Here is a 20807-nt window from a genome sequence, read left to right as displayed (position 1 = left end):
AGTGGACGGGGCGGCGTTGGCTTGGATGACCCTGCAGCGATCGACAGGACGCGCTCGGGGCTCTGTGGATGGGGGCAGAGGTTCAGCGAGCGTTCGGCAGCAGCACTCTGGGTGGGGTGGGGAGAGGTCGGACTTGTCTGCTGGGACGGTGCTGGTGCTCCTGGGGAGGCGGCCGGGAGAGCGGGCGTGGTCGCGGCTGGGGCACGATATCTGTCGTCTAACGGCCGAGGGGGGTCGAGGTGCGCAGGGGCGAGGCCGAGGAGCTGGCGGGCGCGGCGGATAGCAATGAGCGGGGCGAGTAGAGGCAGAGGGAAAGTCGCTAGATCCGTCGGCCTTGGGCTGGGTTGAGGGACTAGAGGTAGAGGGCCTGGGGTTGTCGCGCGAAGAACGCTCCAGGGCTAAGGCCGCGTGAGTGCCGCCAAAGCGTCAAGGTCAACCTTAGGTTCCGCCGCCGACGAGCGCAGCTCACACCCCAGCCCTCGCCCATCAACACCACCACCACCGCATTCACGCCGCCACCCTCTTCATCGTCCAGCCCGCTGCACCGCCGCCTGCACCGCCATGGAGTCCGACCTGACGCCCAAGTTCGCGCCCTTCTTCGGCATGGTACGTCTCTCTTACACATGTCGCAGCAGCACAGAGCCCAAGCTAACACTGTCCAGGGCGGGATTGCCTTCGCGGTAAGCTCCATTTCCATCGCACCGGCCTGCTAACCTCTCACTGACCCGCCGTCAAGATGATCTTCGGATGTACGTCGCCCGCAGGCTCGATGCAGCCACCACTGCCACTACAAGCGCACCGCAACACCTACTGACAACCGCACAGGCGTCGGAGCTGCATACGGCACGGCCAAGTCTGGCATCGGCATTTCCGGTGTGGGCACCTTCAGGCCGGACCTGATCATGAAGGCAAGCACTGCACCAGCGCTGCCGCGGACACAGGCGAGCTAACCGATGGCAGTCGCTCATCCCGGTCGTCATGTCGGGTATCATCGCCGTCTACGCACTCGTCATTGCCGTGCTCATCGCCGGCGACATGGGCCCACCGCCGGGGCAGAACTACAGCTTGTTCAGCGGCTTCATGCACCTTGCATGTGGCCTATCAGTCGGCCTGACGGGCACTGCCGCCGGATACGCGATTGGCAAAGTGGGAGACATGGTGCGTTTGGAGGCAGTCACAGAACACTTGGGGCGTGCGGTGCTGACTTCATCAGGGCGTCCGCTCGTACATGCAACAGTCGAGGATCTTCGTTGGCATGGTGTTGATTCTCATTTTCGGCGAAGTCCTGGGTCTCTATGGGTATGTATGCACCGAGCTTCGAGACCAACGGGCAACAGCTAGCTAACTAACGGTTGGCAGCCTTATCGTCGGCCTGATCCTCAACACTCACAGCAGGGGTTAAGTGGCTGTTCTGATGGGATATGGATGGCTCAAAAAAACACTAACAATACCGCCTCTGATACTGGTCTGTGGTTTTTGCTTGTCTTAAAGAGGAAAATGAACAAACATGGGTCATTGAAGCTATCATCCGGATGCAAATGTGGAATTAATAATTATACATTCACGTCCGGACGATAGCTTCAACTACCCATGGCATCGGTGTGTATATGTATATGCTTGTGTCACGCCATGGCGAATGTATTGTATGAAGGGAAATAAAGGGAGTTCTTGGTTCACACGACAGATAAGACAGCAGTGCGACGGCAGAGGCAGCCGAAATTCGTCATGGGGTCAGTGCCCGTAGCCAAGTCGTGCAAATGGAGAGATTTCGAAGGCACATGGCTTTCGGCGACTCGGCAGCGGGTGACGGTCGGGTCCTGCGGCGCCGACGGATTAAGCTCTGGAACAAGCCGACTCGCGGCAACCTCAGCTCGAGGGCGCGGTGGAGCTCGTCGCCCGGTGTGTTCAGGTGCAGGCGTCTGTTCGCCCTGAGCACGGCCGCGGCCGGCACGGCGTCTCCAAGGCGGCCCGCACGTGCGTCATTCCTGCACGGCGTTTCCGCTGGGCCCCCACGCTGCAGGCGCCGGCAGGGTCGAGCGGCTGGTGCGGCTTGAGCGTGCGTGCCTGCGGTCCCAGAGCCGGCGAGCGTGCTGGAGGCTCTCTGCCTGGAAGCCGGTGGAATTGGGGCGCATTGGGCGGCGTCGGAGTGGATGGGGCGGTGGGCGGGACCGGGGCCTTGTCAGCGGCTGTCAGATGAAGCGTGAAGCGTCATTGCTGTGAGATTCGCGCCGGCTCAGGCCCCTCTATCAAAACACAATCGCGACCGCCGCTTTGCATCACCTATTCAGCTGCCCCAGGCACCTTTACCTCGCCCCGCCGCTCCACTGCGCCGGCCTAGCACGCGCGATGTGCTGAGCCTCCCTCGCACCACGAGATCCATCAGCGCCCGTCTCCGCCCGCAGAGCCTTCGTCGCCCCAAGCGCATCGGCCATGGCCGCAGCCGCGATGCACCACCTCGTCCCGCACAGCATGCGCAGCTCGCACAACGACGACCCACACCACCACTACTCGCAGCAGATGGCGCAGCGCGAGCAGGAAAAGAACCACCTCGCCGCCTGGGAGGCCGAAAAGCAGACGCTCGAGCCCGATGTCGTCGCCCAGGACCCGGCCAAGAAGCGCGTCGGCCACTCTTCGCGCCACCTGCGCTGCGAAGACTTTGAGCTCATAAAGACTCTGGGCACCGGTATGCGCAAAGCCTGCTCTCCGCGCGGCGTACACGCCTGCTAAGCCTGTGCCTTGTTAGGGACGTTTGCGAGAGTCTGGCTTGCGCGCCTGTCCAATTCTCGGCAAGGCGACGCGGACAAGGTCTTTGCGCTGAAGATCCTCCGCAAGGTCGACGGTATGCCTTCCTGCTGCGCCCCGCTCCCCGATGCCGTTGCGCCTGACACCATGCGCTAGTGATCCGCCTCAAGCAAGTCGAGCATGTGCGCAACGAGCGCAACGTCTTGGCCGCCGTTGCCGGCCATCCCTTCATCACCACCATGGTTGCGAGCTTCCAGGACCACGATTCTCTCTACATGCTTGTCAGTGCGCCGATGCCCGTCCGCATGCCCGCTCCTGCTGACCGTGCTTTCCTCCCAGCTCGATTACTGCCCCGGCGGTGAGGTCTTCAGCTACTTGCGCCGAGCACGTCGCTTCAACGAGCCGACTTCGCAATTTTACGCTGCCGAAATTGTGCTAATTCTCGAGTTCCTCCACGAAAAGGAAGGAGTTGCTTACCGAGACCTGAAGCCTGAGAACATTCTCATAGACGCAGAGGGCCACCTCAAGCTGGTTGACTTCGGCTTCGCAAAGAAAGTCGACAACAGTCAGTCACCATTGCCGCTTCCTCTGTGAGTCGTGCTAACCGGGCTGAAGGGGAAACGTACACATTATGTGGTACGCCTGAATACCTGGCACCCGAAGTGATCAGAAATACGGGTAAAGTCTTGTTGTCGATGCTCTTTTTGACGGGTGGCTGATTGAAGACTAGGCCATGGCTGCGCCGTTGACTGGTGGGCTTTTGGAATTTTGGTCTACGAATTCCTCGTTGGCCAGCCTCCTTTCTGGGACCAAAACCCGATGAAGATTTATGAGCAGTATGATTCTCAGAGTTCCGCGTCGCCTCAAGTTTATGTCGCGCTGACTTTTCGCCTCGCAGAATTGTTGAGGGCAGAGTCCGCTTCCCATCAGCCATGTCTCCCGACGCACGAGACCTGATCAGCAAGCTATGCACCGTCGATACGTCCAAACGACTTGGTAACCTCAAGGGCGGTGCTGCAGCAGTGAAAGCACACCCCTGGTTCCGGCATATTGACTGGGATGCATTGTACCACCGCAAGGTGCAGGGACCGATTGTACCACATCTGCGCGGGCCTGCCGATACGCGGAACTTTGATGAGTATGACCCGGAGCCCGAAGGCCGTGCACCGTACACGGAAGACATGGCCAAGAAGTACGACGAGATGTTCAAAGATTTCTGAGGAGTTGAATGACGCATGAATCAAAATGAAGAGAAAACAAAAAAGAAAATGACCAAGCAGCAGACTGCGCGGACCAAATTCAAATCCGTTTTTAAGAACAGAGGCAGCATCGCAATGCCTACGACGACTTACGAGCGATCTCTGTACTCAATGGTGTTTTATGGGAGGGTTTGGGCGGCTTGATACCTTTTGGAATCATCACGTACATTGGGTACAGCATTAAATACTCTGTTTTTTTTTTTGTTTCCTTGTTTGTTTACGGCAGACGCTGTACAGTGTACTTAAACTACTCTTAGGCCGTAGTACCCTCCTTTGCTCGGGTTAGTATTGCAGTTGGTAGATGTGAGAGCAAGGATGAGGATCAGATACGATGAATGAATGCGCGGCGTTCTGGCTTATTTCTGCATGGCTGACCGCTTGAACCAGCGTTGAAGCTGAGTAGCCTCCAAACGGAAGCAGTCACGACGGGACCCGGATGGATGTTCGCTCGTCTGATGGTCGAGGTAGTCGAACGTCTCGCCCGGATGCTCTCGTTTCACGCGTCTTGAATTCTGCGTTGTGACATGGACACGTAAATCACTGCACATCCTCACCGGTGCAGAACCCTGGTACCTACTTCCTTGCCGATATTCCGCCGTGGGTCTTACGTGCATGGTCATATGAACGGACTTTTGAGACAAAGTCCACAATTACAACACAGAAGCCGCCGAGCATAAATCCCCGCTAACGCCGATGCCCATGGGTATTTCGGCGATGAGGATGAACAGGGGTTACTACTTGGTATCAATCCAGCGGGAGAAAGACGTCTCTCATTTGATTTTCGCCATCGCTGAACACCCCGAGCATCGTAACTCGGCTGCAAATGGCGGGAAAAATATTTTATTGGTCGCGCTGTATCCGATATGGTTCTTTTCGGACGTACTTTAGCCCTCCGCAGGCATTGTACTGCATGGTCGCGTTGCTTTCTTTATTTTCCTCTTCTGCCGTCCCATCACACGTCGCAGATGCTACACTAGCGCGGTTGAATTGGCCGGGGAACCGCGGCAGTGCAACTCTGGATGGTGTACAGATCTGGCATGCGAGATCGATCCTAGGGCCTCAACAAATGGGGACTTCTGGGATTAGATCAGCAAGCTTCGGTGCTGCTCGTCGTGGTATAAGCCTGGAGGGCTGAGCGGAGTGCCGAATCAGGCAAGTGGTTAGCAGGCACGCAGAAGCAAGCGAGCCAACCCCGCGCCCCCATCGCCGGAACCCCGCATCCTGACCACCAGCCCGCCTTTTGCGCCCAATTCGATCCACACTTTCTCCTGAGACGCCCGCCGCTGATATCCGCTCCGCACCAATGCGCCCTGCTTCTGCTCGTGTTACCCGAGGCCGCAGCTCGCCGCACCCCCTCCCGCGCCGCCGCCGCCGCACCGCTGTTTCTCAGGGCCCAGCGCCCGTCGACCACCCATGCCGCCTCCCGCTCGAGCTCCTCCCCCGCGAATATGCTGCTGCGTCGGTCCGCATTGGTGCGCCGCTGGTCCCCTAGCGCTGTCATCGCGACAAGATCTCTCGGAACGTCAGCCTGTCTCTCTTCACCCCTTGCAGCCGCCACCGGTATCCGCCCGCCTCGACGCGGGAAACCAAGCTGCTTGGCCTCGACGTCATCGCCGCTGCTACCCATCGGTCGCCGCGGTCTCTTGACCCAAGCTTTTGCAATAGGCCCTACTGAGGTACTGAAGCTGTACTTTCCTTGCCCATTATTCAAGCAAATTGTAGCTAATGCCAAGGCCGCGTGTGTAGCCGCCACTGCTGGAACAAACGGTGGGCGAGCATTTTTCGTCGATCGTAGCGGAGCATGGTGATCGAAAAGCGTAAGGGGTTTCCACCCGTCATTCTTGGAAACGCAGTTGCTGAGCTGGTTGCCTTAGGGTCATCTCCCACCATCAGCAAACCGACCTCACGTACGATGAATTGGATCGAGCAAGCAATGCCCTTGCCCGAGGGTTGCAAAATCTTGGGGTGAAGAAAGGTGACCGTATCGCCGTGTCTTTGGGCAACAACATTGAATATGCAACTGTACATCTTCTCCCTCACTGTTAATCTGGCATTGACTGACCAGAAATTCAGGTGACCTATGCACTCTTCAAGCTCGGCGGTATCCTCGTCCCTCTAAATCCAGCCTTCAATGCTGCCCAGGTCGTATCCGCGCTCTCCCATCTCGAGGCATCGCACTTGATCATCGGCACCGAGACGAATCTTCCCCGCAAGGAGCCACGATCCAATGTTCCGCTTTTAACTCACCTGCTGCCCAACCTTCGGGGCAACTCAGGGATCGAGTCAGAGCTCGTCCCCTCTTTGAAGGGAGTTGTAATTGTGGACAACTCCGACGGTCGAGTTGATCCTGATGAATTCCCCTGTTTGACCAAATTTGAAGATGTTGCACCCCGAGGAATTGAAGCCCAGCTACCTCTTCCCGATCAAATGCTCCATCCCAATGACATCATAAATATTCAATTCACCTCAGGCACGACCTCTATGCCAAAAGCAGCATGTTTGACACACCGGTCGATTCTGAACAACGGCAACAGCATAGGAGACAGGATGCTTTTAACGCCAGAAGACATTGTTTGCTGTCCACCTCCCCTCTTCCAGTGAGCCACCACCGCCACCACCCCTCTCTTCCCTCAGCGCCCCGTTCTCTAACACTGGCTGCAGCTGCTTCGGCTGCATTCTCGGCTACATGGCAACTGCCACCCACGGCTCAACCATCGTCTTCCCCACCGAGTCCTTCAACGCGGAAGCCGCGCTGCGCGCAGTGCAGCAATATGGCGCCACCGCGCTCTACGGCGTGCCTACCATGTTCCTCGCCGAGCTTGAGCTGCTCGCTTCGGGCGCCGTGCCAGCAACAGGTCTCTCGCAGCTCCGCACGGGCATCGCGGCCGGAAGCTCCATCCCGGCGGAACTGATGCGGAAGCTGCACCGCGTGCTCAATCTGACCGAGCTCACCATCTGCTACGGCATGACAGAAACCAGCCCTGTCAGCGCGATGACGACGACCGACGACCCGCTGCAGAAGCGCATTGAGACGGTCGGCCGCTTGCTGCCGCACGTCACAGCCAAGGTCGTGTGCCCGACGGATCGGACGAAGGTGCTGGGTGTGGGCGAGAGAGGCGAGTTGGTTGTGAGCGGGTACTTGACGATGAAGGGGTATTGGGGCGACGCGGAGAAGACGGCGGAGGTGTTGGTGCCGGATGAGGTGGGGAATATGTGGATGCACGTGAGTCTTCCGTCCCCCTTCCTACCCTGCCCTTGGTTTCTCATCATGCTGACGACCGAGCGCCGCGAGAACAGACGGGCGACGAAGCCAGCATTGATGCCGACGGCTACGTCTCTATCACCGGCCGCATCAAAGACCTCATCATCAAGGGCGGCGAGAACATCCACCCGCTCGAAGTCGAAAACTGCCTGCTCGCCCACCCGGCCGTCTTCGAGGTCTCTGTCGTCGGCCTGCCGGACGAGCGCTACGGCGAGGTCGTTGCCGCTTTCGTCATCGTACACGAAGGCATGGAGGGGAGCGTGGACGCGGACGGGATCCGGGACTGGGTCAGGCAGCTGCTCAGCCATCACCTCGTCCCCAAGTACGTGTTTTGGACGGATGGCCTCCCCAAGACGGCGAGCGGGAAGATTCAGAAGTTCAAGTTGAAGGAGGAGGGGGTCAAGTTGGTGGCGGAGGGAAAGGGGTTGGAGTAGAATAGCGCGCAACCTTGGTTGATTTTTTTGCTCACCCCATGGGCACTTGAAGCGAATGTCCGGACGCAAATGTCGAATTAATAATTATACAAAACCGTCCGGACGATAGCTCCAACTCCCCACACAAGTCAAATAAGTGCCCGCGAACATTGTGAAAACTATCTCTGTTCCAAGTCTCTGGTGTTCTTCTGTACATAAAGACACTTCGTCCGTCGTCAACCTCAGAAATCCAGTGCATGTAGTTTGAGCATCCAAGCCAACGACATGAAGGATCTCAACTTAGAGATGGTGTATATACCCAATTGGGCACACCTATCGCGGCGTGCTCATGGTGTTGCGGCGGAGTCCCAAGCCCCTGATATTCTTCGATACATAAAGACACTTCGTCCGCCATCCACCACAGAAATCCGGTGCATGTCCTGTGACTGCCCAAGCCAATGGCATGCAGGATCCCGACTTGGAGATGGCGTATATGCCCGACTGGCCGCACCTACCGCGGCGTGCCCGCGGAGTTGCGGCGCGCTCGCGGGGATGCAGCTTCCTCGCGGTGCTGTGGCTTCCCCGCGGTGCTATGGCTCCTACTCTCGATGAGCTGACCGGGCGCAGCGCGGCGAGCGGGCGGTGTTGCGGCTTCTACTCTGGGGGGGATGACGTGCGCAGCGTTCGTAGAGGGAAGCCGCACCCTGGCGCCGCGCGGGTATATCTGTCGCCCTCGTCTCCCAGTTCTCTTCTTTTCTTCTTCACACCATTTTTACAAAGTACGTACGCCTACTGCCCACGCATCCACCTTGTCCCTCGTCCGCAACCAGCATCCTCTTCACGAATCCCGCCCTCGTCCTTCGATCCGCTCAGCCTGCACTCATGTCCCCGTCCACCACCGCTCCGCCGTCACCCACGTCCCATCCCACCGCTCCGCCGTCACCCGTTCCCAGTCCACCGTCACTCCGCCGTCACCCACGTCCCAGCCCACCGCTCCGCCGTCACATGTCCTTCCGATTCGGGAACTGCGCTAACTCGATATGGTAACAGAAATGGAGGTTCCCAACGTCAACTCGTTCCTCCCCGGGGGGGGTAAGTCTGACCTTCCATCTCGCTCACTTGCATCTTGCTAACTGTTTTACAGAGTGGTCTTGGCTGGCCGTGGGCCAGATCGTCATCGGCGGTCTGGGCTCGGCGGTGGCGGCAGACGCCCTTCGTTGGGCGTGCCGCGGAGGGGCCCGCTGGGCCCAGCAGAAGTGGGCGGCGCTTCGGCGTCGGGAAACTGACGTCGAGCGTGACGCGTAGGACCCTACCGGCGCGGAGAGTCCGTCAGTCAAGTCAAGCCTCACTGTTCGGAGCTCTCCACGGTAGGGCACCGCCGTCAACGCCGAGTCTGATGCAAGGATCCCCCGTCCAAGGCGGTGAGCTGATGACTTGAGGGAACGACTGATGCGAGGATCCCCGTCCAAGGGGTGAGCTGATGTCAAGTACCTCCACTGGCAAGCGCCATGACGGTCTGAGTGACCCACACGGTCAGTCCCGCTCCCCCCCCGCCCCAAAAAAAAAAGCAAAAAAAAATTTGAAAAAAAAAAAACCTCAAAATTCCCTCTAATACTGACTGGTGTGTTTTTGTTTTCTGTTTTGTTCGCAATTCCTTCCTGTTTTCCTTCGTTTTGCACCTCAAAACACCCTCTGGTACTGATCGTTCTTGGCGGGACTTCCAAATTTCCTCCGATACTGTATCATTCAGTATTAGAGGGAATTTTGAGGTCTCAACAAGCACGGTCGGTATCAGGGGGTGTCTTGAACCTCCTGTTTTCCTTTGTTTGGTTGTTGTTCGTTTGTACTCGCTGTATACCCTTTTCTCATCCGTTCTTGGCGATTTGGGCGTTCTGTTCCTGTTTCTCTGTCTGCTGGGACGCATTGAAGTGCCATTCGAAGAAACCTTGGGTAAGTCCTTCTTCAACTTCCGAGAGGGTCTACCTATCCGCTGACAACTGCTTCCCATAGGAGCGAGAGACTTCACGAAGTGGCTCAACACAACCCGATTGGTCCTCCGGTCATCCCATCCACAACTCGACGACCACTGCGACACATCAAGCCTGCAGAGCACCTACCTCATCGCCTCTTCCCAACCGCCGATGAACCTCATTGTCCACCGTACCAACCTCCTGTACAGAAGCATGGAACGCACCTCACTTCAAGGCTGTCGATCAGCACGGCTCCAGTGGACACAACGGTTGATGGTACGCCAAGGAAGGCAACTCGCGCAACAAGATGCCAGCACGAGGAGGTACCCTTCGCCAAGGCCCTGCCACCACGCAGCATCACTTCCATGAAGATACCCTTCGCCAAGGCCATGCCACCATGTCATCAGGCAGCATCACTTCGATGAAGGCATCCTTCGCCAAGGCCATTCCACCACGCAGCATCACGCAGCATGAAGATACCCTCTTCCAAGGCCATGCCACTTCCATGAAGATACCCTTCGTCAAGGCCATGTCACCGGCAATGAACCATGCCCTCACTCGCTGGCTCGCACTCTGTGAACATCATCGGCTGGCTGGTCAAGCTCTACCCATTCCAGACGGCACCGGGGACTCCAGGCTGCATGCCATCTCAACGAATCAAGCTGGGACCTTCCATCATGGCCAGAGGCAACTGGACAGCATCCAACGGATGGCCCGTTCTCGAGACTTCCACGCCAAGCGGACATGTCAAACCCTTCCCCTTCAACGAAGGTTGCTCGCCGGACTCATTCACTGACCGCAACTGCACTGCAACTCCATGCCGCTTACTTGATGCCCGGAGCCCATCGTCGGCTACCTCATACTGGCACATCACTGGCTCATTGCCGCTTGCTTGTCACTGCAGGCTCCCATCGCCGACCGTGGAATCTTGACACCAGCCGTTGGCACTTGGTCCTTCAACACTGGTCACTCACTACTCATTGCTCACCACTGGCCGCTTGACTCTGGTTGCACATCATCGGCTGCTCATCGTCCGTTGCTCTTCGGTGGCTTCTCAGTGTCGGCTATCCATCATCGGCTGTCCATCATCGGCTGTCCATCATCGGCTGTCCATCATCGGCTACTCTTCAATGGCTGCTCCCCATCAAGGACATGCACGATCAACGGCCTGCCAGCTTGACTTGACTTCTGCTCTTCTGCAACAAAGGACAAGCTCTCTCTCTACACAACGTGGTATCAAAGAAGGACCATTGAACGGACCTGCCGGTTCACTCTGGCTCACCATCGCCGACTGTTTCCTGACCCAGGCCCTGGCCCCTCTCGCCTCGGACCGGTTTGCATTCCACTGGCAGCTCTACTACGCGGCTTCACTTCGCGCTCCTCGACCACAGCGGTCCCCTCACTTCTCTGTCGCACGAAGCGGTCTCTGAGGTTTCTCAACACCACTGTCGCCCTCTGTTACGCTTCTTCTTCGACTTGAAGGCACACGTCGCTCCTCGATGGCCTTGAACGGTCTCAGGACATCTGAACATCACCATTGTTCTTCACTACGCTCCCTTCTCGACTGACAGATGTCTGTCATTGTGGCTCACGGTTGCATTGCTGGGAATTGTTTATTTCATTCTGACTACGTCTTGTACTCTGCTTTTCCATTCTGATTTCGTCTTGTACTCTTGTCTCTTCCCAAATGTACTGTACTATAGCATCAATCACCTGTAGAATAGTTCCGCTCAGCTCTTCACCGAGATGTATGTATGTACCTCCAAGTGCGCATCACACATCAGAGCACAACAAATACAAAGCTGCACAGCAACTCAAGACCAACCCGTGCAACACAGTGACAACATCCCATGCCTTGCTCATCTCCCAAGTGCCTCCACTCGCTGAGAATGCCTTGACTCGGCGGGACGAGCTTCATTCCACCATCAAGGGGTATGTGCGTACGCATGTGCACGGTCTTGGCAGAGGTGTGGACGGTCACGTCATCTTCGCCTGGCGTAGAAGTTCGGGGCTTGGGAGTAAGGATTGGACAGGTACAAAAAAACTCTAGAGTGCCGCTGGGGACTACCTTTCCGATGGAATGGCCGCCGCTGTTTGGTCACCCTGCCCAAGCAGCGCTTCGTTTTCTCGCATAGACTCACACGATGCAACGGCTCTTCAGGCGCCTTCCACCCTCTCCGCCTTCCACCTATCTCCAAATATCCCAGCCGGTATGAGTGGGGGGCTTGTGCTGGGCGAAGCGGCGGGTGCAGAGGGCGACAACGGCGCTGGGGAGGTTGAGGGCGAGCGAGAGGGCGTGGATGTGGTGCCAGAAGTAGGTGGCTGTGTTGTCGTGGGAGGAGGGCGGGTGTGTGTTGTCATCGTCATCATTGATGGGTGACGCAGCATGCCAATCCAGCGTGGCGGAGATGTTATCGAAGTGCTCGGCGTTGACGATGACGGCGATGACGCGCGAGCCTGCCCCGCCACGACTGGCGTCGGCTACCCCGCGCTTCTCCCAGGCACCAACACCAACGAGGAAGGCACAACAACCTTCTCTCAAGAATACTCTTCTCCGCAAGCACGCCATGATACCACAACGCCATGAATGAATTCCTGTCTGGCGCTTCCAAGTCCTCCCGCCTTCTCGACCTCCCCGCCGAACTCCGCCTCCGCATCTACGAGCACGCATTGACCGCACCTGACAAGGCCATCCGGATATACTACTCGTACCAGAAAGACCGCGTCAAGCCAGGCCTTGTCTTGCCACTGCTGCGCACCTGCCAGCAGGTCCACGCCGAAGCTCTAGAGGTTCTGTACGAGAACACCGTCTTTGTCCATGCCAATGTAAGTCTTCGTCCAAGCCGGGAGAAGCTCAAAGCCAACATCGTCAATGCTGTAGGCCAACCGTATCGGTTATCCCATCATCGGCTCCAGCCAACTACCGCCTCCAGCACTAGCCAACCTCCGTCACCTCTTCATCGTGCTCGACGTCAGCGACCCGCCTCAGCTCGCCGACGACGATTACATCGACTTCCGCCCCTTCCAAGCCATGGTCCGCCTGCGCCGCTTGCGCATCGCCGCGGTGGATGAGCCTGAGGAGCTTGAAAGCCTCGAGGGTTGGACCGACCTCTTGTCTCATATCATCGAACGCATTCCATCGACTTGCAAGCTGGAGTATGGCACCAGCAATGACGATGAGAAGCACTTCACCGCCCGCTACTGCTATTCCCTTGGCACCCTAACCACTTCTGAAGTTCCAGGGAATCTACTGATGCGGGCTGCTGCCTATTCTCAGGCTCAGCAGGGCTGCAAGTCGGGATCGGACGTCGACTGGCGGGATTCCGCGGTGGTCTCTCCCAGCACCTTGGATGAAGTGAGAACTTGGTGAGCACGGTCGATCACGGGCCCGAAATGATCCCCAGGCCCTGATAATCCCTAGCCGATGAAATCCGAGATATCGCTGGTTGTCCTGTCCTCTCCTGCCCGTAAGTCCGATCATCCATCTTTCTCAATTTTCTGGAACCTTGCTAATTGATCGTGCTTGCCATCGGCTGCAGCACCCCTCTGTAAGGACAAGCTGGCCGCACTCCACGCAAAAAAGAATACGTAGCCGCCTTCGGCGCCTACAACCCTCGATTTCTACACGACCACAATGTCCCAACCTCACGACGAATACTCGACTCCATCATACACATACGTGTCCCCACAGCACCATGCAGAACGCGACGCCGTCCTCAAAACGCCTGCCACCCCTTACGCGAAGATCGCGCCCACCCTCCAGCGACGCAAATCGCCAGACCTGCCATCCGCACTCACGTGCCCGAGTCTTGACTGCTAACCTGATCAATCCTGCCTTGCCACTGGTTCACTTTGACTTGCTGTTCTCCTAAAGCGGTTCAACCATCGGCCATTCACAACCACAACGCACAGATCAAGCTTGGCACGCTCTTCCTCTTCAACGCAGGCTGCCCACCAGACTGATTCGCCGACCTCTATTGCACTGCATTTCCATGCTGCTTATCCGATGCTCGGCGAGCCATTGCGGGGCTCATGTGGAATTATTGAAGGTGTTGAACGAGGCACTGTTCGTCGCTGCAACTTTGCTGGCGCAATGACGTGCGCTGCAGACCCTGTACCCAAAGTCCTGAGCAACGGCCGAGAGCCGCAAGGATTTGCCTTCGTTCGTCTGGCACTTCTTATCCTCTTTTCTTCTTCGGCCTATGTGATCATCATGTAGGGCACCCCCAGCTCCCTCACTTCAACTTGCTAACATTCCAGTAGAATTTCATGTGCATTTCAAATGTCGGTTCCCACATTTTCTTTATGCACTCACCTTACATTCTCGCTGTCCCCTTTCTGCCCAGCACAATCACACATGTGTATCTTTTGCCAAGTCACCGAGATTGCATTAGGAGTGGCTGGATAGCATGTTTTTGTGGTCACAGGAATCCTACCGCTGCCGTCTCTGCACTTGAATACAATCCGATTCGTCATACCAAGCCAGTTTATCGAACAAAAGCCAATCCTGATATAGATGGTTACCGTCGGCTATTTCTTCGTACAAGTTGCTACGTACTGCCTCGGCTACTTGATTTTTATGCGGTGGATCCAACGCCGCCAACCCCAGCAATCCAAGGAGGCTATTCGTGATTTCCGCACTCTCCTTGAGAAGGCTCGGCAACTTGAGCAACCCGTCCGAGCGGAGCGAGAGCAGGCGGGCCTGAATCAGGAAGCGAATTCAGCTGGAACTGGCGATGCCCAACCTCATGAGAAAGACACCACTGAAGAATCCCAATGAAAGTATACAAGCTCTGAGAGTTTCCTTGGGTTCTTCTACCACCGGCCTGTGTCCCGTGTCCAGCTGAGACCTCTCGGCAAAGGTTACCTCTCTTTCTTTTCTTCCCTGGATCATCTCCACCAAACTGTCAAGCAGCAAGCCCAGCGCATCATTTGCTACATCCTAAAGGCTCATAGTCGCCGGTCTCTCGTTGCGGCTACTTCACTGCAGATCGCCTGTCGCTGGAAGTGTGTGCTTTTCGGCTTCCTGACACAAGCTATTTGTTTTCCGACATTCCGCACTGATCAGTCAACGCTTTCGACTTGAATTTGGCGGTGCATCATCGGCTGCTCATCTTCCGTTACGCTTTAGCATTTGCTCACCACTGGCTGCTTTTCATCAATTTCCGTTTAACGACGCTATGTATTATTCAATGTGGATTCGATAGTTGCTCTTTCGGTACCGCTCAACTGGTCTCATAACGTTAGCTGACCATCTCACTATCGCTTACCGCTTGTCTCAACCCTTGCTACTCGACGTCCGTAACTATACTTTGATGGTAGGTCTCAATGAAGTGCTCTATAGCGACTGGTCTAAACCCCTCCCAACAGCCCCGCCAGATTGATCGACGATACCTTGGTCAACAAGTTCTTCGCCACCATGTTTCACAGCACCCACCCTATCTCCCCCGCCACCACCAGCTCTCCGGCCGCACCTTCGCGCGTATGCTCAACACAATGCCCGCCACTTCCCCAACTCTGGTGTCAACATTCAGCGCGACGCTGACAGTACCCAACCGCCCCCGTCTCCAGCAGAACACCATCTTCGAAGCCTTCCTCGCGATGCTGGCACTGTGCGCACTGCGGGCTTATTCAACGCTCAACATCAAACGCGTGCTACCTAAGAATCCATGCAACATCGCTGCCATGGAGAGCCTGCTAGCCGGCGTGGACATGCTTCCCGCCGGGGCGGTGTGGATAGATGGCGTGGGGCGAAAGGGAGCGGACGAGGGGTTAAGGTTCAGTATGGGGTGGTGGCGGTTGGGAGCCCTGAACTAAACTCTACCGTAGAAATCGGCGGTTAAGGTCAGACCCTTACCACGTTTCTGCAGGCAAACCGGACTTGTAGTCAAGGGTGTATCTGCTAATTTCTACGGTAGCTAGTAGTCTTGCGCTGAAAGAACTTTCTAGCTCATCTGCCGCTGATATATATATATCGTCAAACACTCGCCATCAGCACCACCTCCATCAGCACCACCGCCAGCAACTACCGACATCACCGACAACTGTCGACAACCATGAAAGTCAGCAGTTTTCTCATGGCTGTTGGTTTCCTAGCTGCCCTCTCGGTTGCCCTTCCTGCGTCTACTCCGACCGCTACCGAGGTGAACATCGTTCCTGCGTCTGGCACCGTCATACCTGGGCCTCCTCCGACTTCGGCACCTACTCTCATGTCAAGGTAAATAAAACAAAGTGACTAGCCTAATAGAGTACTAATATAATATAGAGACTATGTCCATGCCTATTGTGCAATGCTAGAGCTAGGGCTGGCAGAAAACAGGCAATTTCGGACGGTTACTCTCAATCGAACCGGAAAAACACAAATTTTTCCAAGGTATATAAAATTAAGCGAATCGTCTGGTAGAGTGCTAACAATTAATATAGAATGGATATGAAAGACTGGTGTAAATCTATAAAGGAAGGGAAGCTTACGTATCAGGCGTACAAGCTCCCGCCTCCTGGTCAAACCACAAGTATTACGCTGCCGGTAAATCCGTTCGGTGATCAATAGTTGATCGGTCGGGTTCATCAAAATTTATCTCTAGCGAAGCTCCGTAGCTAGGATATTCGTATAACTAGGCGAGGAAATAAAGTACTTCTCCTGGTTTCGCTACTACTCATGATTTCACTGCTCGACATTGCTCACGTATCCTTCGCGTCCAGAACGACTTTCGCTTGCCGTTGCAAAAAGCAGTTTAATCGAAGGTTCTGTTCTTCATGGAGTTTGACCCACGTATACACGCCCTACACAAGGGTATCCATAATCGCGGGCCGCCCTGTGAATTGACGACTTTCTTCTTGCTTCACCCCCACCTTTCCGGGCCCCCGCACAGGCACTGACTACCATAACAACCGCGCGTAATGTGAAGCAGTACCACCACCCGGCCTTGTATCCCTACAAAATCGCCTCTCCCTGCCTGCGACTCCTCGCCGGCCACGACCGTCTCGTACCTCGAGCGCCACGCGCGCATTGCGACCGCCGCGACCGCCGTGGCCTGGCCGACGCTCTCGCCCAATCTGCGCCATGGTGTTGACCATTCCTGAGGAGAGATCGAGGGAGCGTGTGGCCGCGCTTGCGGTCGTCGGCCAGCGCGAGCTTGACGGACCACGAGAAGAGCGACGTTGTGAGAAGCTCTTCGATGTGCAGGCCGCATACCGACGTGTCGTCGCCGTCCTTCTGTGAGAACTTGCCCGGCTTGAGGAGATCGAGGTAGCGGGTGGGCTCTTGCACGACGCTGCCGACGCCGTGGGACATCTCCAACGAGTGAACTGTCCGACATTTTTTTTTTTTTGGCTTGCTCCGGGAGACGGGCTGGAAGATGGTTAGAATCGTGTTATAACAACGAGGGAAACCTCCGAACCTCTCGTGAGTGAGTGAACTCTCCAGTTTTATTCGGTCCATGCTGTACTTGATCCGGTGTTGGAGGCTCAATGTCTGGAAGAGTGGGAATAAACCCCTCCGCGACTCGGTCGTGGCGAGCCGGAGCGTCCACCGGCGACGTCTTCAATTTCGCCTTCGGCGACTCGTCCAGAATGTCCAGCTTCGGCAGCAACGATCTACCCCTCCGCAACTCTGTTTGGGGGGATTGGTGCTCCGAGTGAAGGATGGCATGATGGTTTAATTGGGTACTTGGTCGGCCTGAGGAGATCGAGCTCGCCGAAGGAGAAATTGAAGATGCTGCCGGTGGACTCAGGCTGTTTGGGGAAAGTGGGGCCCAGAGTGAAGGATGACATCTGAAGGATGACATCATAGCTTTATTCGATACTTGGTCGGCCACCCTCACGGTGCAGGAAACGAGCGACTCACAGCTCTTTCGCGCAACAGGAAGGCACGCAATGCACGGCACGGCAAGACAGGCTCAACACCCAACGCTAAGGCTTCCTCCCTCTCGCTCGCAATGCCAACCTACACGCTTTTCACGATAATCACCCACTGCCACACGCAATCCTCGGCTCACTTCGACCAATTCGCCCTGCTCGACAAGAGCGCAGCACGGTCGCCACGGTCGCCAACCGCGCCTCGGCGCACGACCCGGACGGCGTGGAGCCCATCTTCCTGAACACGAACTCCCCGTGGTCAGCGTTCCTATGCGGGTCGTAGGGGTCGGGCAAGTCATGCATGTCGACGCTATGCCTGCCGGCCTGCCGGAGCCGCTGCAGAGCATCTTCTTCCACGCCGGTGCAGAGCATCCACCATTCAAGAAGCCTCGACGCCCAAAGGAGGCGGCCACCGCGGCGTCGACCGCGTCGTGCGAGAGCTCACTCCAGTTATCTCTCGTTTTCCTCGTCTTTGTCTCGTCGAAAGACGCCGGTAAAGCCTCAATTGCGGGTGAGAAGGTCGTGCAGAAATTTCTTACACGTCCTATTCCGGTCACGGCGACGCGTCTTTCCAGTGATCAAACCCGATACCCTATTACGCGATTATCCCATTGTTCACTCGGGGCACCAATACCCCCAAACAGCCGGGATCCACCGGCAACACCTTCAATTTCTCCTTCGGTGATTCGTCCAAAATGCCCACCTTCGGCGACTCGTCCAAAACGTCCACCTTCGGCAGCAGCGATCGACCCCTCCGCAACTCGGTCGCAGCCTCCGACAGAGCATCCACCATTCAAGATTCCTCAACGCCCAGAGGAGGCGACCATCACGGCATCAACCGAAAAACAAAGATGGAGCAGTCTTTCATTGGGGATGTCCCCCGTTGCAACCCGATCCTGCCCGTCTCTCGGATTAAAACGATATGGAAAAGTGCTTTCATTAGGAATGTCCCTCGAACAGAGTGGTCGTGGCTGGCCGTGAGCCAGATCGTCGTTGGCGGTCTGAGCTCGGTGATCGTTGAGGTCTCGAAAGAGACCTACCACTTCGAGTCCTCACATGCAAACTCGATCTGGAAACAGAAAAGTGCGGAATGACTCTCTCTGAACTTCTTCCGCCTGGGGGCTGTAAGTCTGACCCTCCTCCATCTGTCTCACATGCATCTTGCTAACTGTTTTACAGAGTGGTCTGGGCTCGGCGGTTGCCTTTGAGGTCTTGAAAAAGAAGTACCAAAGTACCCACCAATGGGCCCAGCAAAGAGTGGTCGTGGCTGGTCGTAGGCCAGATCATCCTCAGCAGTCTTCCCTCGCTACAACACGATCATCTTCTGACCTATCTCCCGGAGCAAACGAAAAATGTCGGAGCTGTCCCTCGGCGTCGACCGCGTCGTGCGAGATCTCACTCCAGAGGCGTTATGTCGCCTACCAGAGCTGCTGCAAGGCATCGTCTTCCACGCCGATACCTTGACGGCCGGCAAGGCGCACCTGTGCGCCGCGAAGAGCACGACGGCGCCACTTCAAGATGGCAAACCTGAGTAGAAAGGATGACGAAACAGTTCATCGCCGACGGACGCCATCAGAAACCTAGCCAACATCATCGATGAGCTCGAGAGCAAGACGGAAAGGAGGCAAATGCGCCGAACACTCTCGGAAATTGATACCTGCCTGGAGTCAGAGAGCCACACGATCCGAGAAAGTGTCAAGAAACACCACAGAGCGCACCAACTGATCACGTCCAACTTCGCAGCAGTCATGGGCAGACTGACTGGCAAGACGATGCGTAAGGATTTCGTGACGGCAGCGATGAAGGAAGGTGCCATCAAGGCCTACAGGTATCCGGAAGTGAAGCATGTTGAACTGGTTATTGAACTTCAGTCGGGGCAGTTAGTGTTGGGCCGAAGTTTCCCTGGCCTGGCTCATCTGCTCCTCAGGCGCTAGTTACCGATCAACACAAGCACACCACTTAATGAGAGATTACTTTATCAAGCATTACCCCTTCGTTTTCATCACACGGTGTCTTCATCGGAGTTATCGGTCAGACGTTCTGGGGAATTTCTGAGAGAACTAACATGGGCCGTGTTTTCCGCCGCAGCATTATGGACGCAATGACATGCTATGGACCTTGAGCAAAAAGGGACAAAAGTCCAATGGGCGAGAGCCGTGGTACTTAAGGATTCTTCTCCTTCTCCTTCTTCTTCAGCAGTATCGGATCTTCAACTTCCAAACCAACTCGTAGGTCTCCCCCGACTCCCTGTTGTTTTACTTGCAGTGAAACCATGCTAATATTAAAACAGAATTTTACGTGGCTTCAACAGCAACATCTTGACAGTAAGTTCTATACTCTCCTTTCGCACTCGTCGCGTCCTACTGCAGCCTCGCACTTTGGCTGTCCCCTTGCCTACTTCTACAAGAAATTCCATTGCGACGGGTTGAATGGCAATACCTCGATTCATCATCGTCTCACCAATACAGTTTGTCGAGCGCGAGCTAACGGTCAATAGACATCATGCTCGACGCTTCTTCCTCTTGGGGTTTTACGCTGCAATCTTGGCCGGTAATTTAATCGGCTACTTCATCTTCTTGATCCTCTCGAAATTTCTGCGCCTATGTTATGATGCGTGGCTCCGGCGCCGCCAAGCCCGGCAACCCCCGGTTGAATCGCTGGCGGAGGATCGCCGTCGCGAGAGCGCTGGAATATATGAGTTGCTCGTCAGAGTGGAGCAGAGGGATGCGGGACGGATCCGGGAGGGATGACGCTCAACTTCCGGGCAACGAACACACCAGCTCGTAACCCAAATGAAGGCGTCCAAGCTATGAGGTCTTCCTTGGGTTGCTCTGTCGCTCTTGATGAGACCCTTGCATGTTGTATTGCATTTGAGCTCTACCCGGCTCTACTAGTTCGCTGCCTGTTGCTGGTTTGGGCCGCTGGGGAAGTTGATGAACCGGCAATGGATATCGCTCTCCGGTAACCCTTTTTCGGTTTCGTTCTACACATATCAACACGGCGCAGTACGAGGATTGAAAACACTACTCAAAGACGTTTAAGAGCAGTTTACGCCTTGTCACCCGCTCACCTTGGCGGATCTTTACTAATTTCCAGAAATCCCCGTTCAGTACCATGTGCATGCCCGATCGGTCCAGCCTCTTCTTCTTCACTGTTTCTCGTCACACAAGAAACGAAACGTGCCAAGTCTCTCGGCACCATTCGTCCCCCTTAAATCGAGGCTCAGGCAGAAACATAAATAATGAAGCAAGCGACCTAGGTGACCAGATCTACCAATGAACGCCAAGAACGCCTCTCGCGCACA

The 20807-nt window shown here is 56.0% G+C and overlaps 6 protein-coding genes across 6 annotated transcripts; all 6 read left to right on the top strand.

The window, feature by feature from the left end:
- Positions 1-561: 561 nt before the first annotated feature.
- Positions 562-1402, top strand: LTHEOB_8520 (Vacuolar ATPAse proteolipid subunit c; the record flags this gene model as incomplete). Its single annotated transcript, XM_035518007.1, has 7 exons — positions 562-606; positions 663-680; positions 737-749; positions 826-875; positions 961-1158; positions 1214-1299; positions 1360-1402. The coding sequence occupies 7 exons, from the start codon at positions 562-564 to the stop codon at positions 1400-1402; spliced, it is 453 nt and encodes a 150-aa protein (XP_035370226.1).
- Positions 1403-2430: 1028 nt separating this feature from the next.
- On the top strand, positions 2431-3962 carry LTHEOB_8519 (Serine threonine-protein kinase prkx; the record flags this gene model as incomplete). The annotated part of the gene is made up of 7 exons (XM_035518005.1): positions 2431-2683; positions 2744-2839; positions 2899-3023; positions 3082-3307; positions 3358-3378; positions 3473-3578; positions 3641-3962. 7 exons carry the CDS (start codon positions 2431-2433, stop codon positions 3960-3962), a joined length of 1149 nt encoding a protein of 382 aa, XP_035370225.1.
- A 1342-nt stretch (positions 3963-5304) lies between these two features.
- Positions 5305-7697, top strand: LTHEOB_8518 (AMP-dependent synthetase/ligase; the record flags this gene model as incomplete). The annotated part of the gene is made up of 6 exons (XM_035518004.1): positions 5305-5473; positions 5667-5688; positions 5876-6023; positions 6075-6598; positions 6663-7224; positions 7299-7697. 6 exons carry the CDS (start codon positions 5305-5307, stop codon positions 7695-7697), a joined length of 1824 nt encoding a protein of 607 aa, XP_035370224.1.
- A 1031-nt stretch (positions 7698-8728) lies between these two features.
- On the top strand, positions 8729-8981 carry LTHEOB_8517 (uncharacterized protein; the record flags this gene model as incomplete). Its single annotated transcript, XM_035518003.1, has 2 exons — positions 8729-8768; positions 8821-8981. The coding sequence occupies 2 exons, from the start codon at positions 8729-8731 to the stop codon at positions 8979-8981; spliced, it is 201 nt and encodes a 66-aa protein (XP_035370223.1).
- Positions 8982-12229: 3248 nt separating this feature from the next.
- Positions 12230-13016, top strand: LTHEOB_8516 (uncharacterized protein; the record flags this gene model as incomplete). The annotated part of the gene is made up of 2 exons (XM_035518002.1): positions 12230-12472; positions 12528-13016. The coding sequence occupies 2 exons, from the start codon at positions 12230-12232 to the stop codon at positions 13014-13016; spliced, it is 732 nt and encodes a 243-aa protein (XP_035370222.1).
- Positions 13017-18855: 5839 nt separating this feature from the next.
- On the top strand, positions 18856-19437 carry LTHEOB_8515 (Brct domain-containing protein; the record flags this gene model as incomplete). The annotated part of the gene is made up of 2 exons (XM_035518001.1): positions 18856-18986; positions 19056-19437. The coding sequence occupies 2 exons, from the start codon at positions 18856-18858 to the stop codon at positions 19435-19437; spliced, it is 513 nt and encodes a 170-aa protein (XP_035370221.1).
- Between the last annotated feature and the right edge of the window lie 1370 nt (positions 19438-20807).

Source organism: Lasiodiplodia theobromae (genome assembly GCF_012971845.1).
Source record: "Lasiodiplodia theobromae strain AM2As chromosome Unknown scaffold_27, whole genome shotgun sequence".
Taxonomy (NCBI): Eukaryota; Fungi; Ascomycota; class Dothideomycetes; order Botryosphaeriales; family Botryosphaeriaceae; genus Lasiodiplodia; species Lasiodiplodia theobromae.
The sequence above is the reverse complement of the archived record's forward strand: the minus strand, read 5'-3'. Positions and strand labels throughout refer to the sequence as shown.